Here is a 22,802-nt window from a genome sequence, read left to right as displayed (position 1 = left end):
TGTCTCAGACTGACTTGTGGACCCTCTTCTAAAGGATTACTTAAGATTAACAATTTTATATCAGTTTGTAAATTGGATGAGATGTAAAAGGGCATTTGATAGATGAAGATCCTGAGATTTAGAGGGCTGTGTGGATTCCCAGGGCTTCTGAATTTTGGAAAAAGAATATCTTATTCTTTTATTCTATAATTATGGATTTTGTGAAAAACAATAGAATTTAATAATGGGTGATTTAAATTTATTCAGTTCATTAATAATTTTAATTTTACTCTTCCTGTAATGATGAAATATTTAGAATTCTTTGAATATTTTCCTAAATGAGATATCTGTACAACTGAGATAAAGTTGATGTTTATACCTATGAAGGATTCCTCCCCATTCAAGTTTTACCCTCTGTTGGAGAGTTAAGAAATGGTGTTTACAAAGGAGCAGCATACGTAAAATATTTTCCTTTAGATTCTTTTTTAGGTATAATTTTTTATTTGGCTGTTATGATAGTGGATTAAAAAATTACACTAAAAATATTTTAGGGCATCTTCTGGATGGTTTGAAATAATTTGTGCTGCCTAGAAGACCTTAATGTGTGTATTTTTCATAAGCTATTATTCACCAGCATATAATTGATTCAATGTGGATATAGAAATGTTTTGAAGTATAAGCTATGAGTGTTTTATGATTTTTATAACTTGAGCAGCTAATGAACATACTAACATTTTTTAGGAGAGGTCAGCAAAAACATTTTGCCTTATAACTTGGCTGGTTTTAGCTGTCTTCACATTAGTGATCACTTTCTTGAACTGTGAAAGTTCTATATAAAGATAATGAAATGGAGATCTATCATATTATCTTATAAAATGTTTTCTCTATTTCTATAAACCAAAAAACATGGATCACTTCTCTTATTTTGAGAATAAGTTAGGTTTAATATAAGTTTTTAAAAATATGTCCAATATGTCTTTTTTTCTTTTTAAGATTTATTTATTTATTTGAGAGAGAGAGAAAGTGCATGCACAGGGAGGAGGGGCAGAGGGAGAGAGTCCTAAGCAGACTGAGAGCTGAGCGTGCTCTCTCGCTGGGCTCAGTCCCACAGACACTGAGACCGCAACCTGAGCTGAAACCTGAGTCAGATGCTCAATGACTGTGCCACGCTGGCATCTGGTGTCTCTAAAAATATGCCTAATATGTCTTAAATTAACTTCTCTTACATCAAAAAAAAAGTTATGGGCATTCTTTAGAAAGACTTTTTTATGTTTGAACATATTTTGATAACTGTATTAGAGGTCCCGCCAAGACCACCTCCAGGTTTGATGATTTGCAAAACTAGGAGTTGCAAAACTTAGTCATGTAGTCATAACTAAGATTTATCATTGCCGAAGAACACAGAGAAAAATCAGTAAGGCAAAAGGGTACATGGAGTAAAGTTCAGAGGCAACTGGGCTCAAACTTTTTAAGAATCCTTTCCCAGTGGGGTCACATAGGATGTGCTTAATTCTCCCAGGGAATGGCAGCATGTGTAAATGTAAATGTTGCCTGCCAAGGAAGCTCATTGGAGACTCCTTCTCAGTTTCATTATTGGGGATTGGTCAAGTAGGTACCTTCTGTTAACAGGTAACAAAATTTCAGACTTTCAGGAAAAAAAGCAGAGGTTCAGCAGAAACCACATTGTTTACGATGTTTAGGAACATGATCTATTCTTACCAGGGAAGGGTGGGAACCCTCCCCAAATCCTAGTTCCCAGTTACCAGCCAAGGAAGGGTCAGCTTGGCAGGCAAGCCTTTTCTAAGCATAGCAGTTTTAAGTCTGCCATGTTAACTCTTTCCTGTGCAGTACCATTGTATAGAATGATCCAGAGTAAATGTTACAAAATATAGGTAAATATCCAATATAGTATGTAAGTGACCTAACTGGTGGTTTTCAACCACCATGAGCAGCAGTAATAAGTATCTTCAAAAACTTTTCACTGTCTGTTTTTTTCACTCTAGACAAACCTATAAAAATTTTGCAAAGGAAATGATTCGATAGCTATCATGACATTGTTAGCTTCTCTTCTTCAAGGGCGAGTTCTACATAAGACAGTGGAGATTTAGATCAAATTATTGTGATAAGATTGGAAAGGTATACAAACTGCAGGAATTCATCTTAAAATAATCAGTAGGCTGATTTAGGCTGAAAAAGGACAGATTAGATTAGTGAGAAATTCTGGCATTGTTTTAAATGAAGTGTGATTACTTTTAAGTGACTATGGCATTAGGTAGATATGGGTGAGCTTATCTAAGCTTATCTAAGACTCATTTGATATTAGTGTCTTTACTGTTTATATACAAATAAATAGTTCATGAGATGCTTCAAAAAATTTATTACAAAAGTCTCTTTCATACAATTTGTTTATACATTAGATACACCTTTTCTTCCTAAGTAGAATAAGGTCAGCTTTACCCCACATGATAAATCACAGGGAGGTGTTACATTTCATTATTGGCAATATGTGATAATAATAGGACCATGGGTTAAAATGCAGGAAAATGTAAACTTCGATAATGAAACTAAGTCTCCTACTCTTTTTTTTTTTTTAGATTTTATTTATTAGAGAGAAGTAGTGAGAGAGAGAGCAAGAGCAGAGGGGGAGGGAGAAGCAGACTCCCCACTGAGCAGGAGACATGAGGCTGGATCCCAGGACCCAGGATCATGACCTGAGCCAAGAGCAAACACTTAATTGACTGAACCACCCAGGTGCCCCAAGTTACCTACTTTTAATTTGCTTCCAGTTGAAGTAAGATGTTTATCATTTTAAGAAACAAAACTGGTTCCAGATACACTCATTGTGTAGTTTTAACGTGGTTAAACATGGTTCCTACATTTAAGAAACAGAATCTGAAGATTAAAATTGATTATAATGAGTACAGCAGAGTAATCTTTAGCTAAATATTCAAAACAAAACCGCAAAGATGATTAAAGTGTTACAAATTAACACCAGCAGTGAAAGTGAATTGATACTATGACTTTCAGAGGATAGGATAAGGATCATAGACAATACCAAGTAAATTATACCAGATAGGAAATTTGTTCTTCTTCTTCTCTCCCTGACATACTACCTCCGTGCTGTGAATCCTGGTAATTCCAGGTTCCTGCATGCTGCCTTTTCCCTCTGTACCTCACCCCCGTCACCAGACCTTTGTATTCACACATCACCCCTACTTATCTTGTGATTTATTTTTCACTTATTAAATGCATTTCTGAATTTCCAGGATTGTTTCTGCACTTCACGAACACAAGTTGAATCACTCAGACCTGAAAAACAATCTGAAACCAGTATCCATCAACACTTGGTAAGAAAATGGTTAAGTACAATTAATATTCCTCCTTTGCTTTCTGTAGTATAGAAAGCAAAGTTTCATAGTACAGAAAGTAATTGCTGGTTCTTCCATATCTCTTTTTCTTACAGTATCTTTTATTGTTTCTCCCTCCACTTTGATTATTCTCCAGAAATCTACAGTAGACCTCTTCTGCCCAAACAGGCTGCCCCTAAGCGGCACCTGTTCCTAGGCTTCAGTTGCTCAGATGTCAGACTGTCCCGTAGCTACCTTGGGTTTTCCTTCAGGTCATGAGGGGACTCTGGCATCCAACAGGACTGGTGATCCTGATTTCTACCCATAAGCCCACACTCTTTCCTGGGCACTGGAAGTATCTACAGAATGCCTCCAATTAGACTTTTCAAAGGCATTTCTATGTAGTTTGAGTAAAACCTTAATCTGTCAAACTTCTCTTACCCCTTATATTTCTTTCTTTGACTAATGAAAACCCATCTACTAAGTCACCTTAACTAGAAACTCTGAAGTTATCCTGACACTTACCTCTACCCCCCACATCTAATTATTCACCTGGTCTTTATTATTCACATGGTCTTTTGTATCTGTTTCTGAAATGCGGTTGAGTGCATACCCTCCTTCACCTCAACACTGCTGCTACCCAAATCTCATTTCTTACCTGGGACAATTGGAGGAGGACACATTGCCTCTGGTTTCCTTGATAAACCTCCTCTCACACTCAGATCAGAATTCAGCCCTGTTACCAGTACGGGACTGTTTGTGTCACTTTCCAGCTTTAAAACTCTCATTGGTTTCCTGCAGCCTGTGGGAAAGCCTAAACTTCTTCGCATAATATAAGGACTCCTGGTGGTGTGGAATAAGTCTAATTTTTGAGTTTCATTTCTTGCTACTGAATCTTAGAATATACTCTTTTTTTCTGCCTCCAACAAAATTTTTCTTCATTCATGAAGAGTGGGCTCAAATATTGCATATCTGAAGCCTTTCCTCTTGTACTTTTTGTTTATTATTCTCCTACAAATCTTAGACATTCCCAGAAATTGGTATGTATTATCTCACAATGATTGATATACGTGTCTCTCTGACTATAACATGATTCCCATAAAATAGGCATCCTGTGTTTTTCTTCTGTATTTCTCCGGGGTAATGCATGATATATTAAGTAATATTTTAAAAAACATGCTAGGGAATAAATATTTCTCTGGGGTCCTCCCTTTCTTAATCCTTACTTTATTCTGCAATCCTTACTACAAAACGGAACCTGCCTTGCAAATTCCTTGTTTCCTACAGAACAAGGTAATCCCAATTATTCCTGCTTATAAGTTTATCTTCATCCTATATTCACTTGTCTTCATTTTTCTCATTTTACTTTTTACTCACTAATATTCTGAAGTCTTTTAATCTTCTTTCTTTTATGCAATAGAATATATTATCCAGTGCTAATTTTCATTCAAGTATTACCCTTCAGATTGAGGTAAAATGTCTGCTGTTGTCTCCTTGCTGTTGCCAAGAGAGAGGTCTTAAACTTCAGGAAACTTCCACACGTGCTGCTGCCTGTTTGTGTGTGTGTGTGTGTGTGTGTGTGTGTGTGTGTTTCTATTTTGTTTTGTTTGGCCTCATGCTAAAATACACATAACATAAAACTTACCATCTTAGCCATTTTTTTTTTTTAATTTGACAGAGAGAGAGAGAGAGAGATATCATAAGTAGGCAGAGAAGCAGGCAGAGAGGGGTAAGCAGGCTCCCCACTGAGCAGAGAGCCCGATGCGGGTCTCCATCCCAGGACCATGAGACCATGACCTGAGTCGAAGGCAGAGGCTTAACCTGCTGAGCCATAGGCGCCCCATCATCTTAGCCATTTTTAAGTGTACAGTTCAGTGGTATCAAATACATTCATAGTATTGTGCAGCTGTCACCACCATCCATCTCTGTAACTCTTTTATTCATGTAAAATTGAAACTGTGTATCCACTAAACAATAACTCCCTGTTCTCCTTCCCTCACTAGCCTCTGTCAACCACCATTCTATTTTCTATGATTTTTAACTACTCTGCCTCATATAAGTAGAATCACTGTATTTGTCTTTTTGTGACTGAGTTATATTTCATTTAATGTCCTCAAGGTCCATTTGTGTTGTAGCGTTTTGCAGAATTTCCTTATTATTTAAGGCTAAAAGTTCCATTATATGTATATAGCACATTTTGCTTATCTAGTCATCTCTTGATGGACACTGGGTTGCTTTCACTTTGTGGCTATTGTGAATAATCCTGCTATGAACATGGGTGTGCAAATATCTCTTTAGGACCTGATTTCATTTCTTCGGATATATCCAGAAGTGGAATTAATGCATCATATGGAAATGATATTTTAATTTGGGGGTAAACCGCCATACTGTTTTCTACATCGGCTTTGCCATTTTGTATTTCTACCAATATTGCACAAGAATTCCAGTTTCTCTACATCCTAGCCAGCACCTCTTTATTTTCTGTTTTTTTTTTTGATAGTAGCCAACCTAATGTGTATGAAGTGATATCTATTGTAATTTTGATTTACATTTCCCTAATGACTAGTGACATTGAGCATCTTTTCATGTGCTTACTGGCCACTTTTACCTCTTCTGTGGAGAAATGTCTATTCAAGTCCTTTGCCCTTTTCTTAATTGGGCTATTTGCCTTTTTTGTTGTTGAGTTTTAGGAGTTCTGTATATTTTCTGGATATTAACACCTTACCAGATACTTATAAATGTTTTCTCCCATTCTGTGTGTTACCTTTTTACTTTGTTGTTAGTTATTTTTTGATGCACAAAATGTGAAAATTTACATGAAGTGGGCTTTGTTTTTCTTTTGTTTCTTATACTTTTGCTGTCATATCCAAGAAATCATCTCCAAATCCAATGTCAAAGCCTTTGTCCCATTTTTTCTTCCAAGAGTTTTATTGTTTTAGATATTAAATTTAGGCCCTTGATCCATTTTGATTTAAGTATTGTATATGATGTTTGTTAAGAGTCCAACTTCATTCCTTTGCACGTGGATATACACTATTCCTAGCACCATTTGCTGAATATACTGTCCTTGCTTTATTGAATGGTCTTGACACCCTCGTCAAATGCCATTTGACCATATATGTGGCAGTTTATTTCTGGGCTCTTATTCTCTTCCATTGGTCTATATTTCTGTCTTTATTTCAGTGCCATGCCATTTTGATTACCATTGCTTTGTAATAGGTTTCAAAATGAGGAAGAGTGAGTTCTCCAATTTTGTTCTTTTTCAAAATGATTTGAATTACTGTGGGTTCCTTGAGCTTTTAACAATATTAAGTCTTCCAATCAGTGAACATGAAATGTGCCTCCATTTATTTATGTCTTCCTAAATTTCGGTTAGCTATGTTTTATAGTTTTCATTATATACCTTTTTAACTTCCTTGGTTAGTTTAACTTCTAAGTATTTGATTGATGTTTTAATGATTATCTTGGCAGATTTTCCATTAAATAGGTCTTCTGAATTTTTAGAATTTCTAAAAGGTTTGATAGGAACAGAACTGTGCCCTGAGTTTTTTAAAATTCCAGTATATTTAAAATAAAATGTTATATTTCATTTGTACACTGTAGTGATTCAGCAATTCTGTACATTACTCAGTATACATCATGGTAAGTATGCTGTTTGTCCCCTTTACCTATTTCACCCCTCCCCAGTCCTCCCCCTCTGGTAAACACTAATTTGTTCTTTATATTTAAGTTCGGTTTTTTTGTCTGTCTCTTCTTTGTTTATTTGCTTTGTTTCTTATATTCCACATATGAGTGGAATATAAGACTGACTGACTGACTTATTTCACTTAGCATCATTCCCTCTAGATCCATCCATGTTGCAAATGGCAGGATTTCATTATTTCTTATGACTGAACAATATATATATATATGTCACATCTTTATCCATTCATCTATCGATGAACACTTGGGTGGCTTCCATATTTTGGCTATTGTATATAATACTACAATAAACATTGTGATTATATATATTTGTGATATATATCACAAATATATATATATCACAAAAAATATATATATATATATATATATATATATATATATATATCTCACATCTTTTTTTTTTTAAGATTTTTTTTTTATTAAGATTTTATTTATTTATTTGACAGAGATCACAAGCAGGCAGAGAGGCAGGCAGAGAGAAAGGAAGGGAAGCAGGTTCCCCGCCCAGCAGAAAGCCCGATGCGGGGCTTGATCCCAGGACTCTGGGATCACGACCTGAGCCAGAGACACAGGCTTTAATCCACTGAGCCACCTACGTGCCCCTATATCACATCTTCTTTATCCATTCATCTATCGATGGACACTTGGGTTGTTTCCATATTTTGGCTATTGTATATAATGCTGCAATAAACATAGGGGTGCATACATCTTCTCAAATTAGTGTTTTCATACTCTTGGGTAAATACCCAGTAGTAGAATTATTGGATCATATGGTAATTCTTTGTTAATTTTTTGAGGAACCTCCATACTATTTTCCACAGTGGCTGTACAATTTGCATTCCTACCAAGAGTGTGAGAGTGTTCCTTTTTCTCCACAACCTTGCCAACATTTGTCATTTCTTGTGTTTTTTATTTTAGCCATTCTGACATTCTGATAGGAGTGATATCTCGTGGTTTTGACTTATAGCTCCTGATGATTGGTGACGTTGAGCATCTTTTCATGTATCTGTTGGCGATCTTAAGTCTTCTTTGAAGAAATGTCTGTTCATTTCTTCTGCCCATTTTTAAATTGGATTATTTGTTTTTTGGGTGTTGAGTTGTATAAGTTCTTTATATTTTTGGATCTTAGCTCCTTAACAGATACATCTTTTCAAATATATTTTCGCATTCAGTAGGTCACTTATTTGTTTTGTTGATTATTACCTTTGCCATGCAGAAGCTTTTTATTTGGATGTAGTCTCAGTAGTTTATTTTTGTTTTTGTTTTCCTTGCCTCCAGAGACATATCTAGAGAAATGTTGCTATGGTTGATGTCAGAGAAATTACTACCTGTGCTCCATTCTAGGATTGTTTTGGACAATGTCAAAGAAGTTACTGTGCATGTTCTCTTCTAGGGTTTCTATAATTTCAGGTCTCACATTTAGGTTTTTAATCCATTTTGAATTTATTTTTGTGTGTGGTGTAAGGAAATCATCCAGTTTCATTCTTTTGTATGCTGCAGTCTAGTTTTCCCAGCACCATTTGTTGAAGAGACAGTATTTTTCTCATTGGATATTCTTTCCTGCTTTGTCAGAGATTGATTGTATATTTGTGGGTTCATTTCTGGGTTTTTATTCTGTTCTGTTGATCTATGTGTCTGTTTTTGTGCCAGTACCATACTGTCTTGATCACTACAGCTTTGTAATACAACTTGTAATACAATAAGTTCAGAACTGTGATGTCTCCAGCTTTGCTTTGCTTTTCTTTACCAAAATTGCTTTGGCTATTTGGGGTCTTTTGCAGTTCTGTACAAATTTGAAGATTGTACTAGTTGTGTGAAAAATGCTGTTACCATTTTGATAGGGATTGTGTTAAATGTATAGATTGCTTTGGATAGTACAGACATTTTAACAACATTTGTTCTTAACACTATTTGTCCATAATCTTGGAATGTCTTTTCATTTCTTCTATCTTCAATTTCTTTTATCAGTATTTTGTAGTTTTCAGAGTACAGGTCTTTCACCTCTTTGGTTAGGTTTATTCCTAGGTATCTTATTATTTTTGGTGCAATTGTAAATGGGATTGATTCCTTAATTTCTCTTTCTGCTGCTTCATTTGGTGTATAGATATGCAACAGATTTCTGTATGTTGATTTTGTGTCCTGCATCTTTAATGATTTCGTTTATTAATTCTACCAGTTTTTTGGTGGAGTCTTTTGGCTTTTCTATATATAGTATCATATCATCTGCAAATCGTGAAAGTTTTCTTTCTTTCTTACTGATATGGTTGCCTTTTAATTCTTTAGTCTTGTCCGATTGCTGTGGCTAGGAATTCCAGTACTGTAAAGAATAAAAGTGCTGAGAGTGGACATCCCTATCTTGTTCCTGACCACACAGGAAAATCTCTCAGTTTTTCCCCATTGAGAATGATATTAGCAATGGGTCTTTATTATGGCCTTTGTTATGTTGAGGTATGTTTCCTCCACACCTACTTTGTTGAGGATTTTTTATCATGAATGGATGTTGTACTTTGTCAAATGCTTCCTTTTTTCTTTGGAATTGCTTGAGAAGAAACAATTCTCTAAATGTTTGGTAGAATTCATCTTCGAAGCCATCTGGCCTTAGACTTATGTTTCTTGAGAGTTTTTTGGTAATTTATTTGCTGGTAATTGGTCTGTTCAAATTTTTGTATTTCTTCCTTCTTCTGTTTTGGCAGATTATGTGTTTCTAGCAATTTATCCATTTCTTACAGGTTGTTCAGTTTTTTGGCATATAGATTTTTATATTTCCTCTAGTTGTATTTCTGTGGTATGGGTTATCATTTTCTCCTCTCTCACTTGTGATTTTTGGGTCCTTTCTCTTTTTGATAACTCTGGCTAGAGGCTTATCAATTTTGTTGACTTTTCGAAGAACCAGCTCCTGGTTTTGTTGATTTGTTCTATTACTTTTTTAGTTTCTATGTAATTTATTCCTGTTCTAGTCTTTATTATTTCCTTCCTTCTGCTGGATTTGGGTTTTGTTTGTTCTTTTTTTTTTAGCTCTTTTAGGTGTAAGGTTAGGTTATTTGAGGTTATTTGAGATTTTCCTTGCTTCCTGAGTTTATATATTGCTGTAAACTTCCCTCTTAAACTGCTGTTGCTGCATCCCCAAGATTTTCAACCACTGTGTTTTTTCATTTGTCTCCATGTATTTTTTTTGTCTCCATGTATTTTTTTCATTTCCTCTTTGATTTCCTTATTGATCCATTCATTGTTTAGTAGCATGTTAATTAATCTCCATGTGTTTGTGTTCTTCCCAGATACTTTCCTGTGCTTGACTTGTAGTTTTACAGTGTTGTGGCTAGAAAAAGTCAGTAGTATGACTTTCATCTTCTTCTATTTGTAGAAGCCCGTTTTGTGGCTTAACATGTGATCTGTTCTGGAGTATGTTTCATGGGCACTTGAAAAGAATGTGTATTCTGTTAGGATGGACTGTTTTGAATATGTCTGTTCAATCCGTCTGGACCAGTGTGTCATGTAAAGCCACTGTTTTCTTGTTGCTTTTCCATTTAGATGATCTGCCCATTGTTCTAAGTGGGGTGTTAAAATTCTCTACTATTATTATATTACTGTCAGTTAATTCTTTTATATTATTAACTGTTTCGTGTATTTGGGTGCTCCTTTGTTTGCATAAATATTTACAATTATTACGTCTTCTTGTCGGGAGTATCCCCCTTTGTTATTGTGTAGTGTTCTTCTTTGTCTCTTCTTAGAGTTTTTGTTTGTTTTGTATACAACCCCAGGTGTTTTCCAAACTACTGCTTCAGTACTTTATCTTAGCAGGATTGTTTGTTATGCTCTGGCTCTCCCAGAGCTGAGCCCATTATTTTTTAAATTACTAGGCATTAGGTCCCCTCTGGTTTTCATAGTCCAATGTTATGGGGATTTATCTTCCCACTGCGGGTCTCCATGATTGTGTTGCCTGGCACGGGGTCTGCTCCTCTCCCTTCTCCATGCTTGTACTGTCTGTCCCTCCTGCAGTCTTGTGGGTCATTGGTTCCAGATCTCAGGTCTGCCCTTCCTACCATTTTTTGGATGTATCTTCTGTAGGATTAACTGTAGAGAGTCTGCTAGTCTTCAGGTTGTTTTCTGGGTTATTTACACTGATGTGGGTGTTACTTAGGTGTATCTATGGTATGAAGTGAGCTTAGGCTCCTCCTACTCCACCATCTTCCTTAGAAGTCTGACCCTGCCATGATTTTTGCTTTCTAATTCTCTAGTCATCAAATCAAAGAGAGAAGTGAGCTTAGTTTAGGATGATTCACTCTTAGTAAACCTTTGTTGTCTTCTTGTAATTACCATGTTGTTTTCTTAAGTGTCTGTAATTCATCTATCTAGTAGTTTGATTTTAGACTTTACTGGGCAAGTATATCAAGCCTTACCTCTTTGTAGTTTTCACACTTTTTGAAAATCGGGTCAGTATTTGATTATTTTCATTCTGGTTTCTCTTTTCAGTTCTACTATATTTGCAAACTTAATATCCTACGTATAATTGTCTTTGGCCTGTAACTTTGAACCTATGTAAAACACTTTGTTTTAGACTTCAGTTGCTTATTTCCAATATATTTGCCCCTTCTATTTGTCTTACTTTATTTTTTTCTTTTTAAATATTTTATTTATTTGAGAGAGAGCATGCATGTGCTTGCAAGTCGGGGGAGGGGCAGAGGGGGAGGAAGAGGGAAAGAATCCCAAGTAGACTCTGTGCTAAGCACAGAGCCCAACATGAGGCTTGATCCCGTGACCCTGAGACCATGACCTGAACCAAAACCAAGAGTCAGTTGCTCAACCAACTGAGCCACACAGGCGTTGTGCCCCTTCTGTTTTAAAGAAAACTATTTCCTGGAGTGCCTGGCTGGCTCAGTTGGTAGAGCATATGACTCTTAATCTCAGGGTTGTGAATTAAAGCCCCATCCATGTTGGGCATGGAGCATATTTAAAAAAAAAAAAAGGACAACTATTTCCCTAATGGAGTATATGGAAGCAAAGAAAAGGTTGATTAGCCTGATTTCAGTCCATTATTGGGTAACCTATTCCATTTTTCTCTAGCAGTGAGCTGTAAACCTCAGTTCATTTGGTGCTCTAGCCTTCCTGACAGGCTTGTAGTTTATCACTTTAAGATTTTTAAAAATTGTTATATTTTCTTCTTTCTCTTATTTGTATTCTTTAAATCTGAGGTAATTTTAAGACTACCTGTTCTGAAGAAATGACTTATTTGGATTTCTTTTCTTCACTGGGATTATTTCCGATTGTAATAGTAGGGTTTCTTTTTATAGTCTTTCACCCCTCTTGAATAATATTTACCTTTATTCATCCTTAACTGTGAGCTTATATTTTTTTGGCTCTTTTAAAAGTTTAGGGACCATGTAGAATCAAGAATATAAAAAGCAGCACAACTCCTACTACCCAGTAATATCATTTCTAATCCCTTTCTTCCTTCTACCTTGGAGGCAGTAACAAGATTCTTGCCACCTGCTGGTGCCTGTAAAGCCTCCCAAGTGTCTTTTGGAGAACGGCTGTCTTTTAGGAGGCCCTCCTGGCTATCGGACGACACTGGTGGTATCGGCCTCTTCTTTCTTCTGTGGGCGTGTTATTTCACTGGGCCTGGGATCTGCTGCAAACCTAAGACTTTGATGCTAAAGCACCCCCGTGAGACCTTGGATCGTTGCAGAAGTCTGAACCCTATTCTCCCATCTCTTGAGGTTTTTCTTTCTTACCTCCCTTCTGATTGATTTCATCTGGTGAAAAACATCAGTAATTTTAATAGGCTGCAATGTGGAAATTTTTCTTTGATTTATTAACACCTTCCTTAGCTGAGCAGGTACTTATATGTGTAGTAGATGTATTTATTAGGTACCCTGAAGAATTAATAGCTGTTTCTAGCAACTCCTAAAAATGCTTACTAGAGATTGTGCAGGAAAGTATTCTTTGCTATCTATAAATCTGCTTTTCCCACACTCTCCCCCTTTACATGCTGATAGCTTTTTAACCACGTATTAGCAATTTTAAACTCTTTCTAGATCTTGAAACAGTGTCTTAAGCCACCTTCTAGTGCCTTCCTAATGAGCACTTGCATGTTTAAAAATAAAATATCAGTCTTTTATATTAGGGTAGAGGACTAAAATGGGGGACCAAAAAAAGTTTATTTTTTCTCATCTTTTTAAAATAATGCAGGTTGATGCGCCAACCTTTTCCCAATTGCCTCCATCCACTAGAGCAAAGGATGTGATCTGTTCCACCAACGTTTCTCACTATGAACTCCAAGTGGAAATAGGTAATTATCTTGGATTGACCCTTCATAATTAGAAATGAAATTGATGACAAAAAGATTATTTTGGGGGTGCCTGGGTGGCTCAGTGGGTTAAAGCCTCTGCCTTCAGCTCAGGTCAGGATCCCAGGGTCCTGGGATCGAGCCCCGCATCCGGCTCTCTGCTCAGCAGGGAGCCTGCTTCCCTTCCTCTCTCTGTGCCTGCCTCTCTGCCTACTTGTGATCTCTATCAAATAAATCAATAAAATGTTAAAAAAAAAAAAAGATTGTTTTGTGGGCAGGTCTTTTTCTTTTGTCACCTGTAGCATAAAACTAGATGTTAATTGTGTCTGACAGATCTATTAATAGCCATACACGTGTGAAACACTTGCTGTGAGTAATCACAAATAGCTATTACACACTGCAAACAGATACTGTGTTGGAGTCTAGGGATATAAAACCATGTAAAACACTTGAGGAATCCATATTCTCTCTGGGAAGATGAACAGGCAAGATAGTCCTATTTATGTGCTAGAGGGTACTATAGTAGAGGTGTGTTGTTATGGGAATAGAAAAGATGGCACATCGGACCGTCCATCTTGACTGCACTGAGAATCAAGAAAAGTCACAAAATTAAGCAGGAGCCTGAAAAAAGAGGAAAAGTTTGCTAAATATTCTATTCAGGGTTTTTGCTGCAATAACAGAAAACAATCCTGACTAGATTAAGAGAGGAATTGCTAACTGACAGTATTGAACAGTATTGCTAACTGACACAATTGTTGGCTAGAGAGAGAGACTTGGAAGAAACTAAGAAAAGCCAAATAACTAGAACCAGAGACCGGACCATGGCATAGGAACAGCCTAGTTAGTGTACTACCTGTTAGATCACTTACATCCCAGATACTGGAACCCACTGCCGTGAGTTCTGCCTGCCTCCGCTTCTGTTTATCACTAATTCCAGCCTTCATTTGGCTAAGCTTACGTCATTGACCTTCCCATGCCAGTGTCCAGGAGACCAAGAGAAATAAGGATCTCACACTTCTAAATAGCACTGGTGGATAGCGCCCCCGAATTAGAAAGGGTGTTCACATGGCGTCAATTTACAAAAGGTTAAAAAAAATTACTTCAGTAGATGACTGAGGAATGCTGGTTAGAAGGGAACTACCCCATAGATGCTCTTTGCCTGGCCGTGGGAACAGAGGGAGTGTAGGCAGTGGTAGGAGACAAATCTGGAAAGGGAGGTCTGTAACACATTGTGAAAGATTTCTTACAGTGTATTTAGAAGTTCAGACTCTGACAACTTACCCACTTCATTTCTCAAAGCAATTTTGGTTTACCCTGTCCATGTTTGAGATGCATTGTGGAGTGGTGCTAATGGTAATAATCCCATCTAACGGGCACTGTGCTGAATATTTCATGGGCACTTTCTCATGTCAGCCTTTTACCGCTCGCCATTCGTCTGACGAGGATACTGAGGCTCTGAGAACTTAAGTAACAGTGCTACAGCTAGTGATTTGAAAGCAAACCTTTCTGATTGGAGAGGTGCTGCACTGTAGTACCTTTCTATGGATAAAATGCTGAAGTTAGAGGGAAAGCAGGCAGCATCTCCAGGCAGCAGTGTGGAAGATAAAGATCAGTCATTTACACCCGGAAGGACCATCCGGAGCACCCGAATCTTTAAAAATTGCAGTGCCTGTATCCCATCACAGAGCTGTGGAGTCAGAATTTCTGGTGAATGGGACTTAGGTATAGGCTTTTGAAGTATTGTTTTCCCAGTAATTCGTTGAGAATGCAGGGCACGGTGACGAAGTCACTGCATGCCACCAGCGACAGAGGATAAGACTTGAACTACGGCAGTCATGCAGACACTGGAGACACTTTGGGATTAACTTCTTTTCAAAGATAAATGGCACAATTTGGTGACTGTGGAGAGAGGGAGGGACTAACATTTATTAGGTGCTTATTGGTAAGTGCCACTCCAGGTGTTTTACATTTTAAAAATTGATGACATTAAATGCTGATGAGTATGTTGTGGCTCTTATACACTGTATGTGGGAATAAAAATAGTTTAGCCGCTTTCCAAGTCAGTTTGGCAATTTGTTACAAGGTTAAATATGCATGACCCAGCCCTTGCATTTGTAAGTATTTGCCAAAGAGAAATGAAAACATGTCTACTTAAAGAATATTTTGGCAGCCTTATTTATAGTTACCAAAAGCTGAAAACAACCCAAATATCTATCAATTTGAGGTTGGATAAATTGTGGTATATTCATACAGTGGGTTATTGCTGAGTAATAGAAGCTACTGAAACACAGCAATAGGGAACAATCTCCGAAGCATTATGCTAAGTGAAAGAAGCCTTTCAGGACTGCCTTTTAGATCACGTCAGTGGGCCAGGGATTGCTGAATAATTTCCATTGTTTGAATTTGCCATAATTAGTTTATCAAGTCCCAATTTGAGCCATTATGATAGATATGTAATAGTATATCAATGGTATGTTAATAGTATATGTAATGGTGGTTTTAATTTGCATTTCTCTACCCTGAGGATTTTTCATGTGCTTATTAGACATTCCTGTATCTTCTTTTGTGGATTGCCTATTTAATCTGCATATTTTTGAATTTAGTATAGGGTTGTGTAGAATTCTAAGAATTCTATAGAGTTGTAAGAATTTTTTATATTTGCTGGATGTAAACTTGTCAGATAAAAGTATCATTAATGTTTTCATTCAGTGGCTTATCTTTTCATTTTCTTAACAGTGTCTTCTTGAAGAGCAGAGGTTTTAATTTTGATGAATCCAAGTTACCAGGTTTTTTTCCTTCTTGATGATGTCCCAGTTACCAGTTTTTTTTCTTCTTTGTTTGCTAATGTGAGTTTTACATCTGATTATAGGAAGAGGATTTGACAACTTGACAACTGTCCATCTTGCCCGTCATACGCCTACAGGAACACTGGTGACTATAAAAATTACAAATCTAGAAAACTGCACTGATGAACGCCTGAAAGCATTACAGGTAACAATGTGAGAAAAATGATATATTTAATGTCTTTTGACAGGATTACATCTGTAGGAATTTTTTCCCCCCCAAATTATAGTTCTTCTGTTAAAGTTAGATTTCTTTATTCTAATAAACACACAGTAACAGAGTCAGAAATAATAGCTGGAAGCCAGATTCATGAAAGAACAAATATATTCAAACTTTGGTAACTAGTATAAATTTCCTCAAATGAATATCATCTTCAAAATGCTGGTCTGGAGATTTACAGTGCTCCTAGTCTAATCACAAATAGTCATATAGGGAAATAGAAAAAAACAAAAACAGTTTCTTTTTCATCCAGCTAAATAAAATCAACTTTTGAATTGATGAATTTTAACAGAATTGCATTTTGGGAATATTATAATACCATCTTCATTGTCACTAATCATTTTCGATATAAAGAGGGAAGGCATTTTGTTTTGATATTGTCCCAATTTTTTAAGTATTTTCATGTACACGTATATATTACTCAGAAAAGAAGATTGAAAGAAATTACAGTGAAATGTTAACAGTGGTTGTCTCTGTGATTTAATGTTAGAAGTGATTATCTTCATAGTTTTATCTATTTTTCAATGTTTCTGTAATAAGAACATAATAGAGTTATTAAAAGTATGACTTCAGGAGTCAGACCAAGTTCACATCTCACTTCCACTCCTTTATTTTGTGCTTTTTGACTGACTTTTAAGTTTCTTATATCCTATTTTTCTCCTGTAAAATAGGAATGATCATATAACATACATCTTGTCATGGTGGTGACATTTAAAGAGTCGGCAGCACTGAGAACAGCGCTCAGTACTAATAAGCTGTGCCGAGCGTTCCTGCCACCTCTGCTTTTATTTTCTTCATAAGAGGGACAAAGTTTTTAAATGTCTTGTTTCTTGTGTGTTTATCCTAGAAAGCAGTGATTCTGTCCCACTTTTTCCAGCACCCCAATATTACAACTTATTGGACTGTTTTCACTGTTGGCAGCTGGCTTTGGGTTATTTCTCCATTTATGGCTTATGGTAAGAAAACTCACCTTAGATAAAATAACTCCTAGTTTAGCCTGGAAGCTATAATTGTAAGGGTGAATGGGATCTTAGGTTTATGAGTCACTACTTTTAATTTCTAAATCTAGTGGCCATCTAGATTTCATGATAAATTTCTCTATCAGGTTCATGTTGAATTTAGGCTTTGGAAAAAAGCAGAATGGGTCTGATCATCAGTTAAACTACTACTGCTTCCCTAAGAAGTCCATGCCTTTGAACAAACTATCTCTTTCCTTCAGTTTCCTGGCTCTCTATCAATGGAAAGCCACTATAGGTCTTCAAGCAGAATGTTTCTTCACCTATGCATACTAATCTCTCTCCCAATTTCTCTCATTGTAAATTACTTATTTTACTATATGGTAAACACCTGTGTGTGTTCCTGTCTCATTTCACTGGACTTGAGCTTCTTGAGGCCAGAATCATGTATTTTTCTTTTTGGTGCTCATATATTTCCTCCCACAAAGTGTTCAATAAGTGTATTCAATAAATATGAATGGATTCTAGAGCTTTGATTTTTGGGACAACTTTTGTGAATTGCCTCTGGATTCAAAAATAAAGCCACACAACATTTTTCTAGTAATACTGAAAATTGTTAATTTTCTGATCTCTAGATTATCATTAGAAAGGTGTTTTTGCAGATTCTTGAAGGAAAATTACCTTTGCATCTTAGGATAGTGGTTAGACTCAAACATAATGGGGGTGTGTGTGTGAGAGAGAGAGGGAGTGTGTGTGTTAGTTTATGGTTGAAAGAACATTTAAAACTTAGCTAGAAGCAAAATCACTTGCAGTGTTCAATTAAAGATTTCAGGTGTTTCTTTAGGTTCAGCAAGTCAAATCTTGAAGACTTACTTTCCTGAAGGAATGAGTGAAACTTTAATAAGAAACATTCTCTTTGGAGCAGTGAGAGGGTTGAGCTATCTGCATCAAAATGGCTGTATTCACAGGTATTTACTTATTTGTATTTTACAGAATGAAGGATTTAAGTGGAATAAATCATTTAAGGAGATTTTAAGAAGAAAAGTCGAGTGTTAGGAGAGATAGGAAACTCGTAAATGGAAGTTGAGGAAGGAATGGGCTAGTAGCTACAGTAATTGTTTATACTTTATGTTCATTCACCAAAAATGTTCAGACCACATTGTCTTTACCAAATTCTGTGCTCAGTTTCTGGTGGAGCACCTGCCCTCGTGGAACCCTGGGGAATAAGCTATAGGTGGGGATCCTGGTTGTCTCGTTTGTTTTTCTTTATCTGCTTTTCAGCTCTATGTCATATTTATATCATGTACAAATTGGAACTAAACCTTTCTTTGATTTCTTAAATATTTTGTAGCACCTTAAAACTATCATATTAAGTATCAGTTCTCTTATTTTTAAACTATAGAAGCAGAAATAATTGGCTGAATGTTAAAAACATTGTTCTATGATATACTGGGACTTTTTCCCTTTTAATTATTTTTAAATAAACTTGTTTTTTTTTTTTTTTTTTTTTTTTTACTGTTCATTTCAATCTCTTCAAAGCTTTTTTCTTACTATTCATTTTTAGGAACATACTGGTTAACTGAGGAGTTTCAACAAACTGTATTCTAATTAATCGAGGTTTTATTATAATTAACCAAACTGTTGGCCATCCTACTCTGTTAGTTTCCAAATTCACTATTTTGGATGAAAAACAAGGCTCTTGTATAATTTATCTGACAAAGGAAATTTTTATATAAGACATCTTGTGTAAATGATGGTAGTACCATGAGAGGCTGCCCTTAATTGGATAATAATAATAATTTAACTTTAAAGTCTAACTTTATACTTCAAATATTACTTGGTTTTTTAGACTTCTCTTTGGGTATTTTGCAACAGTATCCTAAAATAGTGAAATTAATAATTTGATTCCATTCCTAGTTTGAAAAAAAATATTATCCCTTCCAAATGTAGCTAGCTTTATTTCCCCTTGTTCTAATGCTGTATTAAATACTTGAAAAGGATTCCTTAATTTCCCAAACATTTCATATGTGGATGTATACATATATATGTATGTATGTGTTTGTGTAAGCACACTTACTTATAAATGTGCTATTTTATAACTTTTTATAGAGTATTTATTATCCAAGAGAATACATGGATTTGTTCTGACCAGATTTTTTATTCTTCATTGGCCAATTTCCTAGTATTTAGGATTGTTTCTTTTTGTTCTAGGAGTATTAAAGCCAGCCATATCCTCATTTCTGGTGATGGCCTAGTGACCCTCTCTGGCCTGTCCCACCTGCATAGTTTGGTTAAGCACGGACAGAGGCATAGGGCTGTGTATGATTTCCCACAGTTCAGCACATCAGTGCAGCCGTGGCTGAGCCCAGAACTACTAAGACAGGTCAGGTGTGGCCTTCGTATTGGGTTGTCTGTGCATCTTGAGTGTCTTCTGAGCTTGACTAAAAGACAATTGTGCCCTTAGATTGGATTGGTGAATGGCCTACTGCGAAACTTTTTTCCTCTTTCTTGTCAAAATTATTATGTTAGGGATTTTAAAATGTTTATACCACATAGGTATATCTTGATTTCTCACTTACGAGTTTTTTCCATTGTTCAACATCCTTTCTCAAACACATTTATATAACTTTTTATTAAGTTAATTTCACTAAAGGACTTCAAATTAATTGTTCTACAGGATTTACATGGATATAACGTAAAGTCAGATATTTACAGTGTTGGGATTACAGCATGCGAATTGGCCAGTGGGCAGGTACCTTTCCAGGACATGCATAGGACTCAGGTAAATGCTACTAAAAGCCCTAAACTACCTTTCTTTCATAAGATCCCTTATATTCAATCTAGAGAATTTCTGTTAAACATCTTTGCTCTTAGAATCTTTGTTGTTGTTGTTTTAATGTTTTCTCTGAAAAGGGTTGAAGGAATTTTTTCTTTCTTTTAGATGTTGTTACAGAAACTGAAAGGTCCTCCATATAGTCCATTGGATGTTAGTATCTTCCCTCAGTCAGAATCCAGAATGAAGAATTCCCGATCAGGTGTAGACTCTGGGATTGGAGAAAGTGTACTTGTCTCCAGTGGAACTCGCACAGGAAATAGTGACAGATTGCAAACTCCATCCTCAAAAACTTTCTCTCCTGCCTTCTTTAGCTTGGTCCAGCTCTGTTTGCAACAAGATCCTGAGAAAAGGTAATATTGGCCACTTGTTAATCGCATCAAAGTTCTATATTTTATAGAAGCTTTGTGGTGTTCCCCTCCCACCAAACTTAAATCTCTTCTGTCAGTCTTCTGATAAAAAAAATTACAGTCTAATCCAGAAAATAGCAATGCTAAAAACAAGTAGAGGCAAAGAGCAAACAGAAAGAGTACTGGATCTGAAATCAGAAGACGTGGTCTCTGGTCTCAGCTGTATCATTTCTTAACCTAGTTATCTTGTAAAAATCACTTCATCTTTCTGAACATTAATTAATGCATTTATGTTAATACATTTTAGAAACTTCCAAGTAGTACAAAAATGTTAGTTGTTGCCATAATAATAGTATAAATTATTATATAGCTACATATTAGTATTTCAGAAATAAAATGTGTCTTATTTATCTTTTTTTAACCTCGTAATGCCTAGCATACTTCCTTATAATTAGTAAGTGCCCAATAAATGTTATTTCTCAAATTAATTCTTCCCATTAGTCAAGGTTGAAGCTAAGAATTGGACTTCAGTTTTTTAGTATTGGGTTTTATAGCTCTAAAACTAATTTCTAAGATATTTTTATACCTAAAAATATACATTCTAATACAAGGGTTTTTTTTTATGACTTTTAAAAAAATTTCAGACCATCTGCAAGCAGTTTATTGTCCCATGTTTTCTTCAAACAGGTAAGCTGATCTGTCTTCTGTTGTCTAGATGTTTTTCAGTACTATTAAAAATTCATTTCATTTTGTTCGCTAAATGGGACAGTTTGATAACCAAGATTCTTAATAATTATTCCTTCACGAAGTAAAGTTAAAAACAAGAAAACTTTTTTGGTAGTGCAATTATTGACTTTCTAAAATACGTCCATTCTGCAAAACAAAATGAGTAAAAACAAACAGAATATCATTAAATGCTACTATGTCCTTAATTAATGTTTTTGATTAGAGACATTTTAGTGTTTTCTATTGGCTAGAGATGATGAAGGGGCAAAATAATTCTGATAAAAGTTAGTTCATTTGGTTATTACTTCTCCTGTTTTCAGATGATCAAAGGCATTTTTAGTGAAAATGCCCCAAAACAATTTTAAACACTTTTTACATTTTAAAAAGTCATTTATTTCTAACATAGCTACTGTATTGAATTTATGTGCCAACACCCTTATTCTGAGTTTCTTTAACAGATGAAAGAAGAAAGCCAGGATTCAATACTTTCACTGTTGCCTCCTAAGCCATCAATAGCACTGTCTCCAGTGTCACCTTGGACTGAGCCAGAATGTGATTTTCCTGATGAAAAAGACTTAAGCTGGGAATTCTAGGGCTGCCAAATCCTTTATGTCCTAGATACTTGATACTTTCTCCCTGCTGCTTTTCTTCTGTATTGCTAGGTACAAATACTAGAATTATACTTGAAAATACAGTTGGTGCACTGGAGATTCCATTGTTTAAAACCACTCTGTTCAAAGGAACATGAGTTCATAGCCTATTTGGTTAACTCAGAGTTCTAGAATAACTCCAGGAAAACTTCATAATTATGAATCTAGCTACATTTTGTCATCTGTTCTCAATTGTTTTTTCCCCAAGCTGTGACTAACTCCCCTTCTTGATCTTTCAATATAATTTTTGAGCCAGTTAATTTTTTCAGCATTTTGTTGCCCTCAGGGGAAAGAGCCCTCAGAGGACAGTGCTTCCAAGTACATTTTTTACTTCCAGATTCTCTAGCCTTTTTGATCAGCTGTTGTTAGACCAACAGGCTAGTTTATCCTGGCATCAAAACACTTTTTTGATAGAGGGAAAAAATGTTTATACTTTTTCATTTTAGTCTGTTGATTTATGGTAATATAAAACTGAGCCTCACATTAAATGATTCACTTGAAATATATAGGGATGTTGTAATTTGCTTTTTTTTTTTTTTTTTTTTTTTCATAAAAGAGGCTAAAGTGACACTTTTCTACTTCTGTAAATTATAGATTCTAAATTCATGCACCCCGTGGGAGCTCAATAAAGATTTATTGAATTGAAGTTATACTTTTATTTTTTTGCGATTTGACAAAGCTAAAACACAAAATTCTAATTTGTTTTGCCAAGGAAAGCCCCTTCTCAAATAGATTTATTTATATAACATACATGAATCGGAGACAACCTGGTATGTATTCAATGAGGCAGAAGATGTTCTGGCACTTCATATGATTATTCTTGCTCCTGTAGGGGATACAAAATTTAAGGATATACCTTATTAGCAAAAAAGAGAGTTGTATCTCAAAGAATATATAGTTTAAACTGTGGTAA

The 22,802-nt window shown here is 35.7% G+C and overlaps 1 protein-coding gene across 2 annotated transcripts in view; it reads left to right on the top strand.

The window, feature by feature from the left end:
• The window catches only part of STRADB (STE20 related adaptor beta), a 28,067-nt gene extending 5,532 nt beyond the window's left edge, over nucleotides 1–22,535 (top strand). The window contains exons 3-12 of one of the 2 annotated variants that reach the window (XM_082688935.1): nucleotides 3,246–3,326; nucleotides 13,215–13,314; nucleotides 16,181–16,302; nucleotides 17,222–17,330; nucleotides 18,175–18,298; nucleotides 19,542–19,713; nucleotides 20,008–20,112; nucleotides 20,272–20,516; nucleotides 21,158–21,200; nucleotides 21,698–22,535. In XM_082688935.1, coding sequence (XP_082545061.1) covers nucleotides 3,246–3,326; nucleotides 13,215–13,314; nucleotides 16,181–16,302; nucleotides 17,222–17,330; nucleotides 18,175–18,298; nucleotides 19,542–19,713; nucleotides 20,008–20,112; nucleotides 20,272–20,516; nucleotides 21,158–21,200; nucleotides 21,698–21,832 — 1,236 coding nt within the window. In that variant the 3' untranslated portion in view covers nucleotides 21,833–22,535. The remainder of the gene's footprint in view (nucleotides 1–3,245; nucleotides 3,327–13,214; nucleotides 13,315–16,180; nucleotides 16,303–17,221; nucleotides 17,331–18,174; nucleotides 18,299–19,541; nucleotides 19,714–20,007; nucleotides 20,113–20,271; nucleotides 20,517–21,157; nucleotides 21,201–21,697) is intronic. The other variant, XM_082688936.1, reaches the window with a different exon arrangement.
• Nucleotides 22,536–22,802: the final 267 nt, after the last annotated feature.

This window comes from Mustela nivalis (assembly GCF_964662115.1).
Source record: "Mustela nivalis genome assembly, chromosome: 11".
NCBI lineage: Eukaryota > Metazoa > Chordata > Mammalia > Carnivora > Mustelidae > Mustela > Mustela nivalis.
Note: the sequence above shows the minus strand (reverse complement) of the source record. Positions and strands in the feature narration are given on the sequence as shown.